Source organism: Gracilinanus agilis, chromosome 6 (genome assembly GCF_016433145.1).
Source record: "Gracilinanus agilis isolate LMUSP501 chromosome 6, AgileGrace, whole genome shotgun sequence".
Classification (NCBI taxonomy): domain Eukaryota; kingdom Metazoa; phylum Chordata; class Mammalia; order Didelphimorphia; family Didelphidae; genus Gracilinanus; species Gracilinanus agilis.
The window spans coordinates 280,164,538-280,186,891 of record NC_058135.1 but is presented as its reverse complement, the minus strand read 5'-3'; the positions used below and the strand labels follow the sequence as shown (position 1 = coordinate 280,186,891).

The 22,354-nt window shown below is 41.3% G+C and overlaps 2 protein-coding genes across 3 annotated transcripts in view; both read right to left on the bottom strand.

Moving 5' to 3' along the window:
• Positions 1-1,746: 1,746 nt before the first annotated feature.
• Positions 1,747-4,943, bottom strand: CNTF (ciliary neurotrophic factor). The gene is made up of 2 exons (XM_044680699.1): positions 4,546-4,943; positions 1,747-3,146 (listed from the first exon to the last, which is right to left on the bottom strand). The coding sequence occupies exons 1-2, from the start codon at positions 4,657-4,659 to the stop codon at positions 2,655-2,657; spliced, it is 606 nt and encodes a 201-aa protein (XP_044536634.1). The 5' UTR covers positions 4,660-4,943; the 3' UTR covers positions 1,747-2,654.
• Positions 4,944-6,122: 1,179 nt separating this feature from the next.
• ZFP91 (ZFP91 zinc finger protein, atypical E3 ubiquitin ligase) overlaps positions 6,123-22,354 on the bottom strand; it is a 35,341-nt gene continuing 19,109 nt past the window's right edge. Inside the window, exons 3-11 of one of the 2 annotated variants that reach the window (XM_044681339.1) lie at positions 20,701-20,913; positions 20,432-20,468; positions 19,316-19,417; positions 18,509-18,643; positions 16,084-16,134; positions 15,722-15,800; positions 14,021-14,135; positions 10,200-10,299; positions 6,123-9,866 (exon numbers count right to left, since the gene is read on the bottom strand). In XM_044681339.1, coding sequence (XP_044537274.1) covers positions 9,356-9,866; positions 10,200-10,299; positions 14,021-14,135; positions 15,722-15,800; positions 16,084-16,134; positions 18,509-18,643; positions 19,316-19,417; positions 20,432-20,468; positions 20,701-20,913 — 1,343 coding nt within the window. In that variant the 3' untranslated portion in view covers positions 6,123-9,355. The remainder of the gene's footprint in view (positions 9,867-10,199; positions 10,300-14,020; positions 14,136-15,721; positions 15,801-16,083; positions 16,135-18,508; positions 18,644-19,315; positions 19,418-20,431; positions 20,469-20,700; positions 20,914-22,354) is intronic. The other variant, XM_044681338.1, reaches the window with a different exon arrangement.

The following is a 22,354-nucleotide window of genomic DNA, read 5'->3' as shown; positions in this document are numbered from 1 at the left end:
CCCTTCATTCATTTTAAATGCAGGGAGATTGAGGTTGAAGGGGTTAAGTAACTTGCTCAAGGTCACCAGGTAGCCATTTTTAGAAGCAAGATTTGAACCCACCACTCTGCTGCACTCCATGCTCTCCTATGGTTAGGGTTAGCTCCTCTTCCATTTTAAGAGGCAGTATGGAAAGGGAGTGGGAGGGAACAGAATTGGAATTCTTACATTTGGGCACTAATTCCAAAGAGATCTCAACTCACTGTGAAATGTTGGGCCAACTCGCAGCCTCTCTAGGCAGGAACTTTCTCCTTTATAAAACAGATGAGATTTTACTATCTTAATTCTCTTCTAGTTCTAACATTCTATGGAAGTTGTGATCTCATTAATCTCCGATTTAAGGTTCCAAGGCAGAAAGGCAATAAGGAATAGGTAGTTGGGGTTCAGTGACTTGCCCAGGGTCACACAACTAGGAAGTGTCTAAGGCCGGATTTGAACCCAGGACCTTCTATCTCTAGTGCTGGTGCTCCATCCTGAGTCACCCAGCTGCCCCAGGAACCACTTTTCTACCCTTTATTCTCCCCAAACCTCTACTCCAATCAGGACCATGTTCACATTGTCCAGTGAACACATCAGGAGTATTCTGTTTCGTGATTTGCCCTTGAATTTTCCTCAGAGACTAAACTGAAATCTCACTCCAAGATGTCTTCACTGACTGTCCTAGGCTTCACTGATGTCCCTCCTCACCACTCCTAGAGCCCACTCTCCATCTGAGAAAAAAATGGCATCATCTTTTTCATCCTGTTTCCACAATGACTTAAAAAGGGCCCAGAGGTCCAGCGGCTTTATCTCGAGCTATCAATGCTCTGAGAGTTGGCGATTCATCTATCTGGAAGGGTTAGCCTTTGGCAGGGAGAAGCCAACTCTGCTCTCATGACACCTTTGGTTAGGATTGTTCTACCTGAAACACAGGCTGTGGAGGCAGGACCAGGCTCAACCCTCTGCTCTGGAGGCTCTGGACAAGCCACTTCCCCTCTGTGTCTGCTTCTTCCATTGGGAAAGGGGCAGCTTAGACTAGTTGGCTTTTAAGGTCTCTTCCAGCTCTAAATTCTACAATCACACCTTTCTCCTGTTTATTTCGCCCATTTCAGATGTGCTGCATCCACAGGATACCAGAAATACTTGTAGCCCATCCTAGCAACCAGCAGAGTCCCACCTTCTTGGTCTATGTAGTCAAAATCTAGGAGAGTCATGGAATGACAGAATTTTGGAGGTGGAAGAGACCTTGGTGGGCCTCCATTCCAGCCTTTACTTCTAAAATTTTCCTAGCAGATTCCTGCAAATAGGCATCTGGCTTTTTGCCTGAAGATGTCCAATGTGTATGTGGGGTGGGGAAGGGAGAGGAGGAAGAAGCTGCCCCTTCATCGTGGAATTTGTCTTATAGAGAATGACAATTTTAAATAAACGGCACACCCCAGGACAGTTTTGGGGAACATATAAAGTCTATATTTCATCTACTCTGATTAACCCATTAAGTAATTCGCAAGATTTACCACCTTCAGAAGCAATATAGTGATTTCTTTCCCAGTATTCCACAGTTCAGATTTTTTCATTAATCTGGCAGGACTTACCCTGCCCTCCATTTTTTTTTCTTGGTCAGTCATGTCTCACTCAAGACTCCATTTGGTGTTTTCTTGGCAGAGATATTGGAGTAGTCTGCCATTTCCTTCTCAAGTTCACTTTAGAGAGGAGAAACTGAGGCACGTAAGGTTAGGTGACTTGCCAGGGGTCACAGAGCTAGTGTCCCAAGTCAGGTTTGAATTCAGGAAGAGGACTATCCACTGCCACATGACTACCCTTCCCGTCCTCTCTCCTCTGAGGCTGTCCTTCATTCATTAGTTGATGTTTTCATTGTTTCAGTATCACATCCTCTGACGTTCCAGTCTTGTAAGAGAGATCTTTCCCTTGCCTTGTGACCCAGTCCATGAATATGGCGACCGCGGTGTTCCAAGTTTTTCCTATCTGAATAGCTTACCATTGACCACCACAGATGAAAACATCTCAATTGTATATTGTCCTGAAGTACGTGCAATTCCCCCAAACAAGGTCAGGTTATACAGTTAGTATATGCCTAGCTTAAGACTCAATCACCATCAGCAAGAGACATGTTATGAAGAAATCAGAAACGCTATCCCAGAGTTCCAGTGGCGAGGGGTCAGAGGACTTGGAAGCCCTTTCTGGAAGGAGACCACGAGGTTCCCTCGAAAGGACGAGTGGTTTGTTCATGTAAGTCATAACCACAGTTCAGGCGCTTTAGAGGTGGTCAGCAGGCTGTGCTGAAATGCTGCCCAACCACTAATCAGATACCCCATAGGATGCTGCCTTCATCACCTGCGCCTCCTTCTGTCTCAGGGATAGACAAAGAACAAGGGAAAGGGGTGGCTGGAGATCCAGCTGCCCTGAACGGTGTGATCTGGTCAGTGGGATGTGAGGAAGTCACAGATGCAGGCTCGGCCCCCGGATGGAATGAAATGGACTTTTCTGCATGAGTCCTTCCAAGGATCTTCAATACAGGAAGAGGATGAGAAAGAGAAGAATGGCGGCGCCAGAGCCACAAAGGCACATTTTCCACATGGTGAATGCTGCTCCGTAGAGGAGGGAACAGAGGGGAGAAGCTACATGGGCTGGGCCTCTGGTTGCTGCTGGCTCCCATGGGCTGGGACCCTGTTCTGGCCCGGAGAAGAGATCACACGGAGGTCACGGATGGACCTCACTGTCCACTGCATGAGCTCCTGCAGCACCTTCATGCCCCACAGTTTCTTTTCAAAGAAAGTTTGGCGACCGTCGCTGTCCGGCATCCTGTCTGTCTCTTGAGACGGGGCCTGATGTCCCAGCAGCCCCATCAGCTGCTCGATCTCGTAAGCAAAGGCAGCCACTTGGAGTAGGACCCTGTGGATCTTCTGGTGGAATTCTCCTTCTGTGGGGGTGAACTGTGCCCTCTGGTCCTCCAGGACCTCAGTCAGGAGCAAGTGGAAGGTGCGATAAGCTTGGAGATTTTCTTGTAGTCGTTCTGCCTCCGTCAGCTCACTCCAGCGGTCCGTGCTGGCCGTCGGCACCCCATCCACAGAATCTAGGTCGATGCTCTTGTTCAGGCCCTGATACTCAACCTAGTCAAGAGTGGGAAGAAATATAGGAAAGCATGAAGTCTTTAAAACTCAGCTATAGGTATGCCTGCAAATCCAATTAAAAAAGGCCTGTCTCGATAGGATTCAGGACAGAAATTAAAAGGAGGAAGCAGTGACCTATCTAGAAAGCTAGACCATATATCTCTATGCTCATGCCGGTGGTGAGAGCATGCCTCTAGGAATGGAGCTGCAAAAGAGAACTCAGAGGATGTGATTAGGGGAACGGGAACGTCCCTGAAGCCCCAGAGAACAACACTTCAGGAGAGTTGTTTTCACAAGGGTGACACAGAGGTTGTTGAGGTTCTCTCTGCTTAGGAACCCAGAGCTTAGAGCAGAGCTTCTCAGGGATTTAGATCTCAGCTTTCGTTTTAATCTCCTAGCAAGTCCTTTCTACAGCTAAATGCTAGTTGTTTTTTTTTTTTTTTTTTGGGGGGGGGGGAGACATAAGGCTTCTGGGTACCAAGTCCAAGGGCAATCAAGAGAAGGATGTGTACAATGTGTACAGTCACAGTCTGGGAGAACCTGTTCTGATTTCATGCTGCTCTCTTCCCAATTTAAGAAAAATCACTCCAGCTCCTCATTTAGTAAACACTGCACAGAGCAGACACACAGAACTTTAAAATGAACTTTAAAAAACACAAAGGCTGAACACAGAGGGTAAATGCCTTATCTTGTCACAACAAACTTGCAAGTGGCCCCCATAACCCATCATTGCACCTCCTACTCCCAGCCCATTTCTGATTAGATAAACCTCAAGAACCCTAAATTCATGGCAGGGGTGAAGGGTGGGGACAGTATGGGAGAATGGAAAAGCAATGAAGTCTAAGGAACAGGGTTCGAATCGTGGCTTTGCTACCTTGTGGCCTCCTGGCAAGGCTTTGCCACCCTATTCTTTTCCCTATTTGTAGATGATATCCAAAGGTCCCTTCTAAATGCTAAATCTGTGATCCCATGAACTAAAAATCTCTGGCAAATGCCATCTCCTGGGCCGTTTTCAGTCCCCCATGGCTGCCTACATCACATCCCCGGGAGGATATAAAGAGTATTGTCCCCCTCACTTTCACATTCCCAGAGATCAAGGTGTCACAGAAGAGGGTGGGAGAAAGCAGAGGCATCTTGTGCCATCTCTTTACTCTCCAGCCCTGCCCAAGAATCCCTTCAGCAAACCTTCCCCTTTCCCCAATTCAGCCCCAGATGAACCCCGAATGCTGACTTCTGGGTCCACTCAAACCATGGTTTGTAATGTTGTTTGCTGTTCTGTGTAGTTCTGCATCAACAGGCAGAAACCCTTCCTAACTGCTTCTCGTAGTCTTTTGCTCTCATCTCAGTACCTTGGGGAAGCTGGTGTGGGAAGAAGCAATGATTTCAGCTGGATACTCACATAAGTCTCTAGGAGGGCGGTCAAGTCTGAGCGGATCTTCCTTGCTAGCCAGATAGAACGGGTGCAGAGGTCCCGGGGGTGAGGGGTGAGGGGTGTCTGCTCCGAGGAAGCCATCCCTTAGCGGCGGTCCCCGGCAAACCACAGCTGAGGCACCTGCTGCGGGCCTCCACTCAGAGGTCTTGGCTCAGCTCCTGCGAGTTGTAGGGTACCCCAGGCCGGCCCCACCCCAATCGCACACACACACACACAGCAGAAATCCCTCTGGTTCTGAGGTGGCAGCACATTCTTAGATAGAGTTCAGGCCCGCAGAATGAACAAAGGGCACTTTTTACCCCATCAGCCTTTTTCCCAGAGCTCCCTCCCAGCGCACTGTGTGGCACCCTGTTACTGTTCTCCCTCTGCACTTAGCAACAAGGTCTCAGTCACTGGAATCCTCTGAGGAAACTCCTGTCTGATGTAATATAGATCCACACACACACAACAGATAGTTGTATCAGAGAACTGTGTAGCCTTTTCCCGTCTCATTCTTTCTTCCAGGATCCCCACATAAAGTTCAGTTTTATTTTTAAGTACAGAATACTGACAGTTTTGGAGTTACCTTTAAAACCAGATCTAGCAAAGAAGCTGGAGGGCTCAGTGGACTGAGAGCCAGACTTGGGAGATGAGAGGTCCTGGGTTCCAATCTGACCTCAGATACTTCCTAAGTGGGGTGACGCTGGGCAAGTCATTTAACCCCCATTGTCTAATCCTCACCCATTCTTCTGCCTTGGAACCAATACATAGTATTTATTTAAAAAAAGATTTAAATCCATTCTGGATGCAAATCAACTACAAGACGCTTCTTTGAGTCTCCACACTGTGGCCGAGGCTCCTTTTAAGCATAAGGATCTTTCCACTCCTGCCTGAGAACATGATTTTTTTTTAAACCTGTATCTTCTACCTTAGATACCAAGTATGAGTTCCAAGGCAGAAGAATGTTTAAGGCACTTGCCCAGAGCCACATAGCTAAGAAGCGACTGAGGCCAGATTTGAACCCAGGATCTCCTATCTGGTCACCTGGCTCCTCAGCCCCATCTAAGGTTGAAATGAAGACCAGCAGCCTCGATACTATGAGCTCCCCACGGTGTGTGGATCGGAGGCATCCCCCTCTTCACCAACCAGGATCATTTTTAATTGAGGTCTAACACAGGATAGAGGAGGGCAGCTGCCATAACAGACATCTGCCTGTACTAGAGCCCCAGATCCTCGAATCTGTCCCAAGAGCCATCAGGGCTTCCTGAAGTCCCCCCCCCTTCCTCCCAAGGATCACAAAGCAAGGTCCAATCTAAAGACTTGTGTTCCTCCCACACGGAGCCAGGTTGTTCCCAGCCCCACCTCCTGGCCCCCCATGATGTTACTCATTTTTACAAATTCACTGCCTTCACCGTTGGAAACATAACCTTTCCTACCCCTGGGATCATTGCAACCCCATACAACCACGGAAGACAGATTGCTTCCATGAAGACAACTTTTATTTTTCTTCTTTATACATTTATTTTCATTATGTTTTACCTAGATTAAGAGAAAACAACAGGGAGTTGAAAAGCAGAGTATCCCTTTTATTATAATTTTACATAACTTTTCCAACCTAGGTTCAGGTAGGTACCTGTGTCTCCCATTCAATTAAGAAGGGTCCTACACATTTCAACAGGCAAAAAGAGAGGTCTTTGAGAAATAAAATATTTAAAATTGATCCATTACTTTCTTCCTTGAATACTACATCTGGGAGAAGGGAAGAGGACAAAGAGGGAGAAGGGGAAACATGGTCATCAAACACCTTAGTCAGAGCCAATTGTGCCCCTTCTATTCTTTGCCCCATGCAGGTACGGAACCGGTACGGGTACTTCCATATGGAAGCTGCATTACGCCCTCCAAAGCCCAGTTCCTGATGGCCAGTTATCACATCCAAACCTCTATCTGAACCCCATTCTAAGAGTCACGTGAAAATGATCACAAGATGTCCCTCTTAACAAGGAGAAAGCACAGCTCCCTGCTTGCCTTGCAGCCTCGTGTGGACCAGTCATCTACTTCTGAGGTACAGTGCAATGTGCCAGGTGTGTCCATCCAAGAGGGGAACATTCGGCTAAAACAGACACAATTTAAATACGACAGGATTGGACTGTTTCCGGACCAGGGGTAGAAGATGTGCATGTAAGGCTCCTCGGAAGTGCACTTAAGTCAACTTTTGGGGGGGGGGGGAGAGAGTGGAGAAGAAAACAAAGAGGAAGGATGCAAGGTATTAGCTTGTTTAGAAAGAGAGCAGGAAATCAACTCCCAATTCCCTATCATGCTCTTTTCCCTAAATGTGCCCAAAAGGAAAACTAAAATAAAGCCCATGAAAATAGAAAGTGTTTATTGCAAACTACTACAATAATTTAATCGAAGCAAACCGCATGCATGCGAGTGGTGGCAGAGAAAAGGGACAGGAAGAAGAGATGGGAAGCATCTAAGAGTTCACACTAGTCAGTTGAGGGGTGGGAGGAGAATCTGCCACAGCTCTCCCCCATTCCTTGGACAAGCCACATCTGGAGTTTGCTTCTGGCAGGTGGCAGTGGGGTCTGGGGAGACGTTAAGCACTACAACGGAAACGTATGGGGGAAAAAAGCAAAGGGCCAAACAGATGAGGGGCGGGAGGGATGCTATCTGTCCTGGCCAAGTACAGGCTGGGCCTTTACATGGGGGAGGGGGGGACAGTATCCCAGGGGCCACTCAGGTTTCATGATCAGGTTTCATGGCCTTTTCAAACGTTCCCACATACCAGGTCAACTGGCCACTAGGAAGGGAAGCATATTTCACATCAGGTCCCATCCTTGCCTCCCTTTACTCTCTACCCCCACAGCAAAGGGCCTGCAGATCTAAGAAACAATGGGGCATTTGAGACTCGTCCACTGTGGGTGCCCCACCCCTCATTCTCCTGGCAGGCAGGCCGGCACTTGAAGAAGTGGGTAAAGTCAAGTTTCTTTCAAAGATGACATTTTGGTGCCACCCTTTTCTTCAAGGGGGTGGGGAGGGAAGAAGGAGGGAGAAAAGAAAAAAATCAAGACAGAACATGGATAACTTATTTTTAGTGTTCATGAAAAAAAGCTGTTCCTCACCTTTTCCAACAAGCCTTCATTTTCTCTAATAGTTGCCACACATTTCCCCCAAGGGATAGAGCAAGCCTTCCTGCCCTAACACTTGAGGTACATGTAAAGTCCTTCTCAAAGACAACCACTGCCCTTATGACGCTCTAAAAATAAGACTGGATAAGCATAAAGTCTTCTTGAAGTTTCAAAGTTTTACCAGATGCTATTCCACAAAGCAGCATACCCCTGGAGAGTCCTCGGGGATACAAATTTGATAGAAGGGACAGTGGAGACTCCCCTCTCCTGTCCGTATTCCAGTTCATAATGACAGTTAACAAATTGTCTGCATCCCGCTATCTGTTGTTGCCTCATCTCTTGAAGAAAGGGCAAAACTGCCAGAGAGCAACAGAGCTGGGTACTTTCTGTACTCAAATCACAAGATGCCAGTGCTTTGCCCCTTTAGGTGGCAGCATCTTAATAGAGGGCACTGGAATGAAGCAGACAATGACAAAGCAATGATTAGCATAGCCATAATTGGGGGATTCATGACCTAAGGTGTAAAGGGAAAACAACTGAAAGATTCTTGTTTCTGTAGTTCCTCCCCTGAACCAGCCCTTCTCTGTCACAAACACTAAACTTCAGTGCTTCTAGAAATCCAAAGAGGGCACTAATTCACTAAGCCTTTTACTCTTCCCTGAAAAGATTGTTCAAATGATCACTAGGCTATTGTAGCAACTCTTAGTGCTGAGGACCAGCTCTTCTTCGAGGATACTAGAAAACTATGATTCAGGGACTGGCTATATCTTTTATACCTTACAGTCTCGCCTCCAAAAGTACCTATTCATGGGAAGGATCCCACATCAGAATAGCTCACCCTTTCCTAGCCCCACAAAAAATAACAACAAAAATCAGACCGTTCGTCAATAAATAAGGAATTGAGTTTCCACAACACAAAAACATATGTTCAAAGTGCACATTTCTGTCATCAATCTGGGACTCCTGGTTCTCTCCAACACAGAGCTCTGTTTGCCAGTCAGAGAATATGTCGAGGGCAGCCCCTCCCTTTCCCAAACACCTGCTGCCAAGCAAGTGAGCACCAATGAGAGCCCTCTGGAGGTGCCGCAAAGGAAAGGGGGTCTCCATGGATCCTTCCTTTCAAAGGCTCAGTGGAAAATGAAAGGAGATGAGGATGAAGGATATATGTGGACTGTCGGACAAGCTCACCCTGAGGAGGGACCCTAAAGTGCCAAGGTAAGCTCCGAATCCAGGGGAAATACAAGAATGTGAGGCTGAGAGCTGCAATACGGGAGACTAGGGGGAGGGCAGATAAAATTGAGAGGACAGGAATCGGTTATAAGAATAAGAAGCCAAGCACATCAAAATGACAGTCTAGGGAAAGAAAAGAAAAGGCAGGGGGAAGAGGTCTGCCAAAGGTCAGCAAGTCTGTCTGGCTTGAATTGGGCGTGAGGAAATCCCTCACTTTGCTTTGAGAGCTTCTGTTTAATCACTGGTGAAAGCAGCATGACTTTCATAAAGGGGCCAATGGCGGAAGGATAGAGGGAAAAGGGTGTGCTATGTTCCACACTGGGAGGAGCAGGCCCTTCAGTTACTTTTACTAGTATTTTAAATCTGTTTTAACTTTGTAATTTTTTTTCCTTTTTTTCCCCATTTTTTTAAATACAAAGTCTGAATAGTCCCAATGCCCCCTACGGTTCAGCAGAGTCTGAATCTTCAATCAGAACCTCTGTCGTGGCCCCGAGAATCTCTGTGTTCATGACCAGCCCTTCTGTGCCTCCACTGCTGCCACTTCCCACAAAGATCTTTCCATCTGCCATCAGGCTCACCCGCTCCGCCCCACTGCAGAATGCCTTGGGCATCCCTTCTGAATCTAGCAGGAGGCACTCTGCAGGGGCTGAGTTCCCCAAGGGCTCTGGCAGAAGGGGGAGGCCCTGGGAATCAGTGGATTGTGCCAGGGACTCTGGGTTAGTGCCCAGGATATCTGTGCTGGTAATCAAGGCTCCGGCATTGGCAGCTAGAGCTTCAGCAATCAGCACCTCCGGGTGGCTCTTCGCTTTGTGGGCCACCACACTGTCCTTCTTCTCAAACTTCTTGCCACAAATATTGCAAGAAAACTGGTAGAAGGAGTCTGCATCATGCTTCTTCATGTGCCAATTGAGGGAAGCCTTCTGCCTACAGGTGAATCCACAGATCTCGCACCTAAGGAGAGAAGCAAGAGGACAGTCTGTCAAAAAGGGAACAGAAAAAGGATAAAAGCTGGTGCTACCAACATCCTAGGGACGATTATCGATATGACTGAGCTCAAGTGAAAAGGGAAAGAATTTAGAAGGAAATGGATTGGATTGTGGTCTAGTCCTCTACTTCTGAGAAGTGACAAAACAGAGGATTGATTCAGTCAAGAAAACGCTTACCTTGCAACTGGGGAGCTGTCAGTATGACACGTTTGCAAAGAAGGATCTGATTCACATGCATTCCAGATCCTTTGAGCACAGGGTTTGCATTTCTTACTTACTCAGATTTATATTTACTTACTGTAATGGTTTCTCGCCAGTGTGGATCATCCGGTGCACTGCCAAGTTGTGGGAGCTCTTGAAGGCTCGAGCACAGTATTCACAAATATAATCCCTTTGATCTAAAGGTAAAAAAGGGTGTTTAACTTGCTATTCCATATTTGGAGTCAGAATCCAAATTTCTTTTTTTTTTTTTTTTTTTAAAACTCTTACCTTCCGTCTTAGAATCAATATTGGTTCCAAGGCAGAAAGTGGTAAGGGCTAGGTAATGGGGATTAAGTGACTTGCCAAGGTCACATAGCTACAAAGTGTGTGAAAACAGTTTTGAACCCAGGACCTCTCATCCCTGGGCCTGGATCTCCTTGACCCACTGAGCCACCTAGCTGCCCCCCCAAAATTTCTTTAAATGCTTTCTTTTTCTAATCTCCAACATCTTCTACCCATGCCCCACCCCAAAGCTTAACTATGGTATAGCAGTGACCCTGGGTTTTCAAATGTTACATCAGGAGAATATAAATGCTGCTAGGTCCTACCAAGACAGAACAGTTCAAAATATAGGACCAGCAATTATCCAAAGTAACAATTCAGATAAATTCAGAAAACTCATTACCATAAATGTGTCCACACCAATTCAAAGTATGTTTAAAAAAAAAAAAACCTGCATTATTCAATATGTAAGAAAATGTCAGTCCTAAGGGAATTGTTCATCTAGAACAGGCCCATCTGAAGTAAAATCCAATAAGAATTACAACCCGAAATAAATTTATTGAATAAATTTTACTCCATCACATAGTAGCAAAGAACTGACAATCCTACTACTAGAGTTGTAGGCAGTGAGGTGGCTAGACTTGGAGCGAGGGAAGACCGGATTCAAATCTGGCCTCAGGAACTTGCTATCTTTCTGACTCTGAGTAAGTCATTTAACAATTTTCGGCCTGAAGCTCTTCATCTAAAAAATAAAGATAATAAAAATACCTACATCCCAGAGTGATTGTGAGGATAAAATGACATATTATTTGCAAAGGGCTCTGCAAACCTCAGAGCTCTACATAAAATGCTATTGCTATTATTACTATTAATTCTAATCTTAGAATTTGTGTAAATGGAATTAGCTCTAGCCCATTCATAGTCAAAACTCTACTTACCCTAGGCATCTAGATTATATCACCCCCCACCTCCCTCAGTGGGGAGGGGGAGATGAGTTACCCACACGTGACAATAAGTAACAAATCGAGAATAAGAGACTGTCCGTCCAAATCAGTGTAGAGGCTGCCATTTGTCCACTTGAATTAGAGGTGGACCCACAGGAAATGACGAGAGACACTATCTCTTCAAGTATGTTGGTTACTTCCTATTGGGGGCAGTTCCAGCTTTGAATTTGGTGCTGAAGGTGCTGGGCTGGCAGAGACCTCAGACTGCTTCTACTCTGAATTGTCCAATGGGTAAGTTAGGCTGACTTCCTTGGCCTACCTTGGCGTTTCCAAAGTGCCTTAAGTAGGCTTATAGCCTAGTTTAATTAGCCTTTTAACCTTCTCTCTCTCTCCCTCTCTCTACTTACCTACCTTTTACCTTTCTAATTATAAATAAACTACCTTAAACCCGATCCTGACTTGGGTCTATTTTAATTATGGAATCAATCTGAATTGTTGATTCCTGGCGACCACACTTTAAATATATATCTATAAAATACCTAAAATCTCCCTCAAGCAAATTACTTATGCTCCTATGTATTATAAGTCCATATACTATGATCTTTTTTTTAAATTTGTGTTTCATGACAAAACTAGAAATCTGAATGCAAAGATCTGTGAAAGCACTTTGTAAGATGTTTGCTCTATGAATCTGAGATAGCAAAAGCCATTTGTTATCTTTGATAGGAAAAGAATATCAGTTTGGGGTTCTAGGTTATTAGAATGGGCCTTTCTAGTGCCTCAAAATTCCCCTGAGAAATTAGGTACTGAGTGTTCAACCAACACACCTTTTCTATTCTCCCTCTTCCTAGCTCTCCTCCACACTGTCCTTAATGATAGGCTCTAGAACAGCTGCCCTCACAATTCTTAGCTCTGTACCTCCACAGCCTATCAGGAATCAGGTAGTATTCCTTGGGGACAAGTGGCACAGATGAGCAGCAGGTGCTGAACATTGTGGCCAGAGCAAGAAGAGCAGCCTTCCACCTTTTCCCAACCTGGCTCCTCAAATTTATCGGCTAAATTATTTGTAAGAAATAAACCCAAGTCACAGTCAATACCCCTCAAATCAACTTGAAAAATGTATCTTCCAATAGAAAATGTGATCCTTTCCCAAATTCACATTTCTGCAAGTACATTACAACAATTGAAATATATATTATCTGCTAATGCCATTTATTTGAACAAACTGAATTTCTATTAACAAAATGTTTCAGGGAAAAACCTAATTTAAACAAATACAATAAATTTGGAGCACCCTCAATTATGAATCCTTTAAACCCATTAAAAAACTTTCCCATCTCTCCTCCTGTATGAATGTAGCTTCACTTGTTCTCACCTCTGAGTTTTAGGGCCTTACTACCAACAAACTGTTCAGACTACTTGATGTGTCCCACACTATCACACCTTTTCCTCTTTAGTTCAGACCTCTGTCACCTTTCACCTAAATTAGTGAAATGTGATCTCAACTGCCTCAAGTCTCTTTATTTTCTCCCTGCCAGCAAATCCTTCCCAAGGCAATTCTCCCAAAATGATGACAGATCTCACAATGGCATTTCTTACTCACACTATTTCAGTGGTTCCCTATTCTATCTAGGATGAAAATTTAAACTCTTCAGTTTAACCTTTAAAGCTCTTTCCCAATAAGCAGCCTCATCATATGGTAATTATTTCCCCTAATGTAAAGACAAATTTGTTTTTGTAGCTTTTTACCATGCTTCTGATGCATTTCAGCCTCATCTCATTCTCTTCAAGTTACATGTGAAGATTCTACCCTGATCCAACATGTACTCTCTCCTTCCCTCACTAATTTATTCCTTGATTGTGTAGTTATTGTTTTCAGTAGGTTCAGTCATGCTTGACTCTGTGACCCCATTTGGGGTTTTCTTGGCAAAAGTACTGGAGTGGTTTGCCATCTCTTTCTCTAGCTCATTTTACAGACAGGGAAATTGAGACAAAAGTGGTTTTTGTCCCTTGTCCACGGTCACACAGCTAGTGTCTGAGGTCAGATTTCAACTTAGGAACAGGGCATTTAGTAGAAACTTAATAATGGTTTCTGGATTAATAATCAAAGACAGGTTTACTGAATAGACCAAAACAACTCTTTAATCGTCTTAATTTTAAGACCCCAAATTTGTATGCTGATTTCATTGTTCTATCTCCTTTAACAGAGCAGTAAATTAATGGTAATGTTAGCCATATTTTAAAAGAATTTTAGATCACACTGACAGGCTAATTTGGGAACATCCTGACTTGGATTATAGGCTTTTTTTTTTTTTAAAATAAAAAAACCCTTACCTTCTGTCTTGGAGCCAATACTGAGTATTGACTCCAAGGCAGAAGAGTGGTAAGGGTAGGCAATGGGGGTCAAGTGACTTGCCCAGGGTCTCACAGCTGGGAAGTGTCTGAGGCTGGATTTGAACCTAGGACCTCTGTCTCTAGGCCTGGCTTTCAATCCACTGAGCTACCCAGCTGCCCCTTGATTATAGGCTTTTTTTGACCCACTCGAATATTTTGTCGAGTCTGTCCATATACAAATATATTGGATTGTGAAATAATAGATTATGATCATATTCTAGCCTAAATAGGCCAATTAATTTTTTGCTTTCATCATCAGAGGAAAGAAAACTTCAGTTACAAGATGCTATCCTACTACCTGTGTGATGTTTGGCATGTCGAAGCAGCTGCTTCTGAAGCCTAAAGAGTCGTCCACATGAGGGATGAGGGCATACATATTTTTTCTTCAGCATATGCTGGTATTTAATGTGGTGCTAAAGAAAATGAAAAGAAATACATTTGATGAAAATGGAGAAATTTTTCCTTGAATGAAAACACCAAATAAAAGTCATGAAAAAAAAGCCAAGTAACAAGAAATTAAAACATAACAAGGCAAGGGTAGTAATAGTGCAGAAGTGTCCAGGAAATGGATTTTTAGATTTAAAATGTTTCCCTGACTAAGAAACTCATGTAGCCAAATCATTCTACCAGAATAATTTTTTTCAATTTATCTTTTAATGACAAATTTACACCTGAGTTTTCCAAAGTTATAGGATTCATTTGTCTGCCTTTCCCTTCCCCTCCTAGAGGTGACAAGCAATTCAATCTGGGTTATGTATCACCACACAAAATATATTTCCATAGTATTCATTTTTAAGTGAATAATCCTATAAAATCAAAACCCCAAATCATTTTATCTGCATTTCTACTCCAATAATTCTTTCTCTTGATGTGGATGGCATTCTTTCTCATAAGTACCTCGGGATTGTCCTGGATCATTGCATTGCTATTAGTAGCAAAGACTATGTTTCAGTTACTGTTCTCCTGGTTCTGCTTTTATTCCTCTCTGCATCAGTTCATGCAGGTCTCTCCAGCTCTTTCTGAAATCCTCCTGTTCATCATTCCTTACAGCACAATAATATTCCACCACCATCATATACCACAATTTGTTCAGCCATTCCCCAATTAAGGAACATCCCTTTAGTTTCCAGGTCTTTGCCACCACAAAAAAGTGCAGCTCTATTTTTGTACAAACAAGTCTCTGGGATACAGACTTAGTAGTGGTATTGCTAGATCAAAGGGTATGCATTCTTTTGACATAATTCCAAATTCTTTCCCAAAATGGTCAAATCAACTCACAATTCCACCAGCAATGCATTAATGTCCCAATTTTTTGTCACATTTCCTCCAACATTTATTATTTTCCTTTACTGTCATATTGGCCAATTTAATAGGTATAAGGAGGTACCTCAGAGTTGTTTTATTTTGCATTTCTCTAGTCAGGAGGGATTTAGAACATTTTTTAATATGATTATTGATAGCTCTGATTTCTTTATCTGAAAACCACCTATTCATATCCTTTGACCATTTATCATTTGGGGAATGACCACATTCTTAGAAACGAGACCTTTATCAGAGATATTTGTTGTAAAACTTTTCCCCAGCTGCTTCCCTTCTGATCTTGTTTGCAGTTTTTGTTTGTACAAAACCATTTTAATTTAATATGATCAAAATGATTCATTTTACATCTTGTAATCCAGTTTGGTCATAAATTCTTCCCTTCTCCATAGATCTGACACCACTGCTGATTCATTTCCCCATGTCTATTCCACTGATCTATCCTATTTCTTAGTGAGTACCAGATTATTTTGAAGATCACTGCTTTATAGTACAGTTTAAGCAGGTGATTCCAAATTGCTTAGAGTTAGTTATGTGACAAAAAACAGCTACTCTGTAAGTTTTCATGCATGGCCCCTAAGGTTATATCAAGACCTACAAACTGAAATCATTAATGAAGTAGAGACAAAATCTTCCCTGGTTCTAACTGAAGGGAAACTGGTCATTCTCCTACTTTACTTACTTGCAGATATCGAGGGTGAGCAAGAACAGTTCCACAGCCTTCCATGTCACAACGAACATACTGGATTGGAGGTTTCTTTCTGTTATGGGAATAATTTTAAAAAGAGAAAGAAAGAAAGAGAACGGTGCTATGAAAAGATGAAAAGTTGGAATTTATTTGTGAAAAGTATCCACAGAATTTTTATTTGAGGGAATAGCAAATGATTAGTGGGACTTGTACAACATTTTAAACTAGTAGCCCAAACAACATAAACTAAGAATTTTATCAACCTTAGTATTAGTGATCTATAAGGCTTGCTATTAAATTCCCTCAGATTTATACCAAGGAAAGATCTAAAAAATGGGGGTATATATATCATTTACCTCCTTTTGGGTAACCGTGGACTTTTGTCATCTTTTCGCCTCCTTCCTCTCCTGAAATGAGACAAATGGAAAGATTTTCAATGTATTCCAGAATAAAGCTGAAAAAGTATTCTCGTAGTCAAGGGAATCATCTGAAGACATATAGTCAAGAGTAAAAAGACAAGTGAGACATGCTAGATAACACATATGCAGCAAAGAAAACAACTCACAAATCAAATGATCTACACAAAACTAGAAATTTTTATAATGTTGGGAAGGGTGGTCTTGTTTTTTTCCCCTGAAAAGCTCTCTCCTAAACCTGTTACAAGAAAGTTCTATTTATAGTAGATAAGTTAACAACTCAATTTCCTCAATGAATTTCATATTTTAAGAAGAGTTCTCAAAAAAAAAAACCATAATTATCACTATTCTAAAGAGATCCAAATTCCAATTGCCTTAAAGCTCAGGACTCTGTGACTGTATCTCTATATTCACAAAAGGATAGCTAGCATTTTTATACATAAAGCTTTTTTTCAGCAGAGAAACTGGTCAACAATCTAATAGGATGAAGGGGTAGAAGCCACAAGAAAGGAGATGGATAAAGTTTTGTAATAGAACTGTCTTTAAAAAAAAGGGGGGGGATGGGTTTATTGGGGAGGGAATGAATTTACCACTTAAAAATCATCAATTAGGGACAGAATTTATGCTTCAGGAGGGGAAGGGTAAGTGGAAGTCCAAGTCCCTTACAAAACTAAAATTCTAGGATATTATTTCAATCATTAAGTCTCATGCTTATAACAGTACACATTTTCCACAAGCATTTTGTGAAAGGTATATGGAATAAGACTATTTTGTCAATATTTCAGCAGCAAGCTGTGATTTTGTGATTGTGGATATGGCTTATACAGTTTGAAGCAGCCAAAATGACATTAACTTCAAGAAATATTGTGAATAAAAAATGTTCATTACCTAGAACCAATCTGGTGATACCAACTTCAGTTAAAAAAGTAAAATGAACAGAGGAGAATCTAACAAAATACTAATAACCTCAGGAGACCTAGTTCTATTAAAATTGTGACCATAACTCATATTTTTAACATGGAATCCTTTCCTGTTGGGTATATAGTTCTAACTTGTTCAAATCACAGCCCATTCACATCCAATACATGACAATTTCAATTATTTTTTCTTTGTAATAAGAATCATGTGGCAATGCTCTATTACTTACAGAATTACCTTTGAATGCTTAGGAGTCAACATTCTAAGTATAGGACAACTGACCATGTTTGCTGTATAATAAGCAGTTTCTATAAATGCAGATCCTTATCCATTAATTATAAAATTTAGAAGTTGATACCAAAACACTTAACACAAAAGTATAAATACAAGTACTTTATAAAAATCTCTATTGTCTACTTTCTATTGTTTAAAATTCATGGCATGGAAAGGTTAAGGACTTCCCCCCACTTTAGGTTCCTAATGAAAGCAGCAGCTGGTAGTATAGAGGATAGAGTGCTTGGCCTGGAATCAAGCCTGAGTTAAAATCCAGACTTAAGACTCTTACTAGCTGTGTGACCCTGGATAAATCACTTAATCTGTCTACCACGGTTTCCTCAAAACCATAAATGAGGGACAATAATAGCACCCACCCCAGGGTTCTTGTGAGGATTAAATGAGAGAATATCTTTATAAAGTGCTTAGCACAGTGTCTAGCACATAGTAGGTGCTCAATAAACACTTGTTTTCCTTCTTTCCTTCCTAATGTAAAGGACCAATTTTCACACTAGGATATCATGCTTTTGATGCCCATATAAGATTGTCAGACAAAAGGAACTCATCTAGTCTAATTTCACGAAGTTCATGGCAAATTAATGGTTAAAAAAAAACGTATGGCCAGGGCTAGAATCCAGCTCTCAGTTAAGTGCTTATGCCCTTTTTTATCACATGTCACCCCAACTTTAGTGAATTCTTCCTTTAGAGATAGAACCAATGCCGTATTATTATAGACTCATCATCTAGCAGGAAAAACTTTACAACTGATAAAGATAAGAATCTTTAGAGGGAAAAAGCAGCAGTTCTAATTCCAGAGGAAAGGACTGGAAATATTCTTCACTCCCACCCCTCATCCATCTAAGGAAAAAACTGGGAAATAGTAATCAAACTCTCATAAGAATAGTAAATTCTTCTAGAAGGTCATGCCAACTACTGGAAATGCCATCCTACTGGCAGAAAGATTGTAAATTAAAGTCACCATACCACTAATCTAAAAGATACTTTTTTGAGCAATCAAAATCAGAAGAAAAAAATTGATCATAACATTTCAATTTCCCCCCAAATTTCAGGTTTATTTATTAAAAAAACAAAAAACCCCCACAGGAAAAAAGAAATTTCCAAGGCTTCAAAATTTCCAGTAATTTTACATCTCTAATTATTATCTCCTACTCACTTCCTAGGAGGCTCCTCATCTTCCCTAATTTCATTTTCTTCTTCTTTGATCTCCACCTCCACTTCCACTTTAATTTCTTTCTTTTCTTTCTCTTCTTTCACCTTCCCTGATTTTCTCCGTGGCTTAGGGGCTTCCCTGAACACAAATACATGACAGTAAGGGATTCTAGGAAGGGGATAAGGCTGAATTCAAGATGCTATAGCAAATGACAAATTTCCTTCCAAAGAACCCTCATCTAAATTCTGGTAGTTCTTTATCATCTTCTTCCTTTCCTCCCAATCTCCTACAATATGAATTCTGTCCAATATGCTCAATAGTTGCCACAATAGACATTTAAGAGAATTTTCATTTAAACTAGGTGCAAAGAAAATGCTTTGCAAATCTAAAAGTGTTACAAGATTTGATTATTTTCCTACTATTTTAGTTACTATAAAGCATTATATCAAGATGTCTTCAACATAGACAAATCTCACTAAAAAGCAAAGGAACTATAATTTTTCTAAGTGACAAGGCAATTGACAACATTCGATTAGGTAGCAAAGGTATGGATGGATGGATGTAATTTGGGGTTAGGTTTATTCCTGAAATATGAATGGAAGACAAAATTGGGAAGGGGTAAAAGAAGAGAAAATGGATGTGTAAAACAAGTCCGAGTGCATTCATTTGAAACTGATATATGCCCAAACACTAAATCAACATGATAAAAGACAATTAAAAGCATGCAACATATCAGACAAGGCTTCCCAATCATTTTACATGAAAACAAAACATCGCATCACTACATTTCAAATGGAATTTGAAGCATGCCTTTCTAAGTGGGGTTTGTAGGTCTCATCTCTTGGGTCATCTTTGAAGGGTATCTCCTCTTCACTGATCAACATCTCCTCTTCTTCCTCCTCCTCATCACTACTAAAAGGAGAAAGTCAAACAAAAGAGGTGATGGAAATTCTACAGCTATGCTCATTTAAAGGTTTCCACTCAATAAGTCTATAATTGTTCAGCTATGTTTCCAATTCTGGTAATCTAGTCAAGTGCAATATAGCCAGCCGTTTCTTCAAGCTCTTACTTCCAAGATGAAATCAGAAAGAGTGTATATTCGCAATTTTATGTATATGCATAAAAACAGAAAATTAAGAAAAGATGGGAATTGCTTAATAACTATAGTCCAAGTTTCTTATAAAACTAAAATGCTTGAACTCAAATAGTTCTAGTAACTGATGAACATTTATTTAACTTTCCCCTTAATTAATAATGGACATCTCTAAAATTGATCAAAAATAGAATCTGAGAATCTGGATATAGTATTTTAATCTCCTAAAAGATTAGCCGCCTCCTTTCCCAGTGATTCTCAGCTATTTCAGAATTCTAACTCCTTATGGTTTTGAATTCTGAAGTGACAACTCTTATCATTAAAAAAAATTAAAACAAACTTTTGAATTTTGAGATCTCTTTTATATTATTACAAACATTCTTGAATTATTTGACATTGATTTGAGAAAGGCTGACTTTGTTAAAAAACATGACCCCTCCCAACAATTTTTTATGTTTTCTTTTACCATCTTTCAGATGCAATAGAAGTTGCACGATTATTTTAAGAAATACTTAAGAATTGGCTTAATAAATATTGAAATTAAATTCTCAAAGAGTAAAAAGTCCTTAATTCAGAAAACAACTAGGTTCATGTGATGTTAGTGGTAATAGCTAGATTTAGTCTAAACGCCCTGTTCTGTAGATGAAGAAAATGAGGCTTAAGGTATTAATTATCAATTAATAAAAGCAAAACCAAAAAGACAAAGTTTGAATCAACAGAGACATTTAATTCTCACTAAGAATTAAACAGATTTTAAAATGGAAAATAAGCTTCTGAATGATTGTATTCCATGGTCCCAAATGAAATAAAAGTGTATCCAGAAAGTTTCCTACCTTACTCCACCAGGAGACTGTTGTTCTTCTGTTATCTCTAGAGAAAAAAAAAAAAAAAACAAAATAAAAAAACACAAAAAACAGAAACATGCTATTAGTTCCATCTCTGTTGATAAAGAGAACCACAAATTATCATAATGAAGATATCAGTATGAGAGAAAGCTCTTATATTCCCAAATTAACCTACTTCAGCCAATAGTCAGTGTTATATACACTCAAAATTATCTGGCAGTTGGTCATTCCTCAACCACTTTCCGCTTTCACTATACCGTATTCAAGCTCTTCTGTATTGGGTTCTGATTTGCAGATCAGCTGCAAGGAGCCAGTCTTGGACCTTGAACTTCGAGTGTTCTCTGTATCACAATTCCGTGACGCAGCGGTCCTGCTACTGCTACGCCAGCCTCGGCTGGGCCGAGAGGTAGCAATAGGAGCTTCCTGAGTAAGGGTAGAATTGTCTTCTTCCTCTTTCTCTTCCTTGGGATCTAAGATAAAAAAGGACACACAATACTGTGAGTTAAGTTATATGAAACATAGCCATAATGTTCAATACCATTGTTATATCCAATAAGGAAAGGGAGGTTGTAAATTAAACATCCTGATTTTTAAAATAATCAATCAATCCAGTCATCATCCAGTAGGCTAAAAAGATGCCTCACTATCAAAAGGGATGAAAAGAAATCAGATGCAACTCAAGTTCTTTCATCCTAACCTTTTCTATACTAACAGGAATAGAAAGAACCAATAATTAAGTAGTGATCACAGATCACTACTGCAAAATGCCCTTAAAATTACCAAAGTATAACAGGACAGGAAATTATTTTTTCCTTTTCAACAGTTCAATCATTTAAAAGCCTATCTAGCATATTTTTAGGCACTTAATAAATGCTTATTGATTGATGTGCCCACCATGGTATTCCATTAATAATTACACAAAGTCACAAAGTATGACTTTGCTAAGTGCCCTGTGAAGTTCTAAAAGCCTTTCAATTAGGTAATGCTACCCAAAGTCAGCACCGTAACAAGATTCTATGTCTGTTTCAGCATAGATCAGGCAGAAAAGTTTTCAAGAACTGATATGACTCTAAATGCAGGACTGCACTGGTTCATTGTCTAATTGTCCTTTTCTCCCTCTCTTTGGTTCTGAGCAGGCCAGTAGGGCCGTCACCTCCCTAGTCTTTGACACTTAATTTTTCTTAATGCAGCCTAAGATTCTAGGGTTTCTCTTTTTCCTACATTTTGCTTTCCCCCCAGGTCAGTTCTTAAAAATTCTCAACTTTACATTAAATATAAGATGAGCATTTCCAGTACAAAGCAGGGCAAAGCAGAGTCCATTCAAGCCCCAAACTGCCTTCTCCCATTCTACATGAAACGCGACAGTTATTTTCAAAGCTGAATTGCTTGTTTGGGTTGTCAATTGACCATGTTTCTTACTGTACATTTTTAAAAATGCTTCAATGCTCCTCTTTCTCACCTTACTGTTCTTTTTTTTTTTTTTTTTTTTTTTTTTTTTTATATCCTGGGACTCCATTCTAGGAGCATAGGGCCACAACCAGTAGGCAATGGGACACACAGTCGTTCAGGGTCACCCAGCTGGGAAGTGTCTGAGCCCGGTGGGCAGTAGGGGTCAAGTGACTTGCCCAAGGTCACACAGCTGGAAGTGTCCGAGGCCGGACTTGAACCCAAGACCTCCAGTCTCTAGGCCTGGCTCTCAATCCATTGAGCCACTCAGCTGCCCCCTCACTGTTCTTTAGCTTCCCCCATCCTCCCACTGAAGGAAGAACAAAATTCTTATCATCAAATGTACAGATGAGGAAACGAACAAAGCAAAATCAGCTGAAAATATGGCTCATTCTGTACCATGAGTTCATCACCTCAACCTCAGGAGATGCAGTCCATAAACATCTCTGGTGTTTTGGAATCATG

Coding starts and splice junctions, on each gene's coding strand:
- CNTF (XM_044680699.1), bottom strand. CDS start 4,659: ATGGCTTCCTCGGAGCAGACACCCCTCACCCCTCACCCCCGGGACCTC. Junction 3,147..4,545: donor CCGCCCTCCTAGAGACTTAT/GTGAGTATCCAG, acceptor ACTCTTGACTAG/GTTGAGTATCAGGGCCTGAA.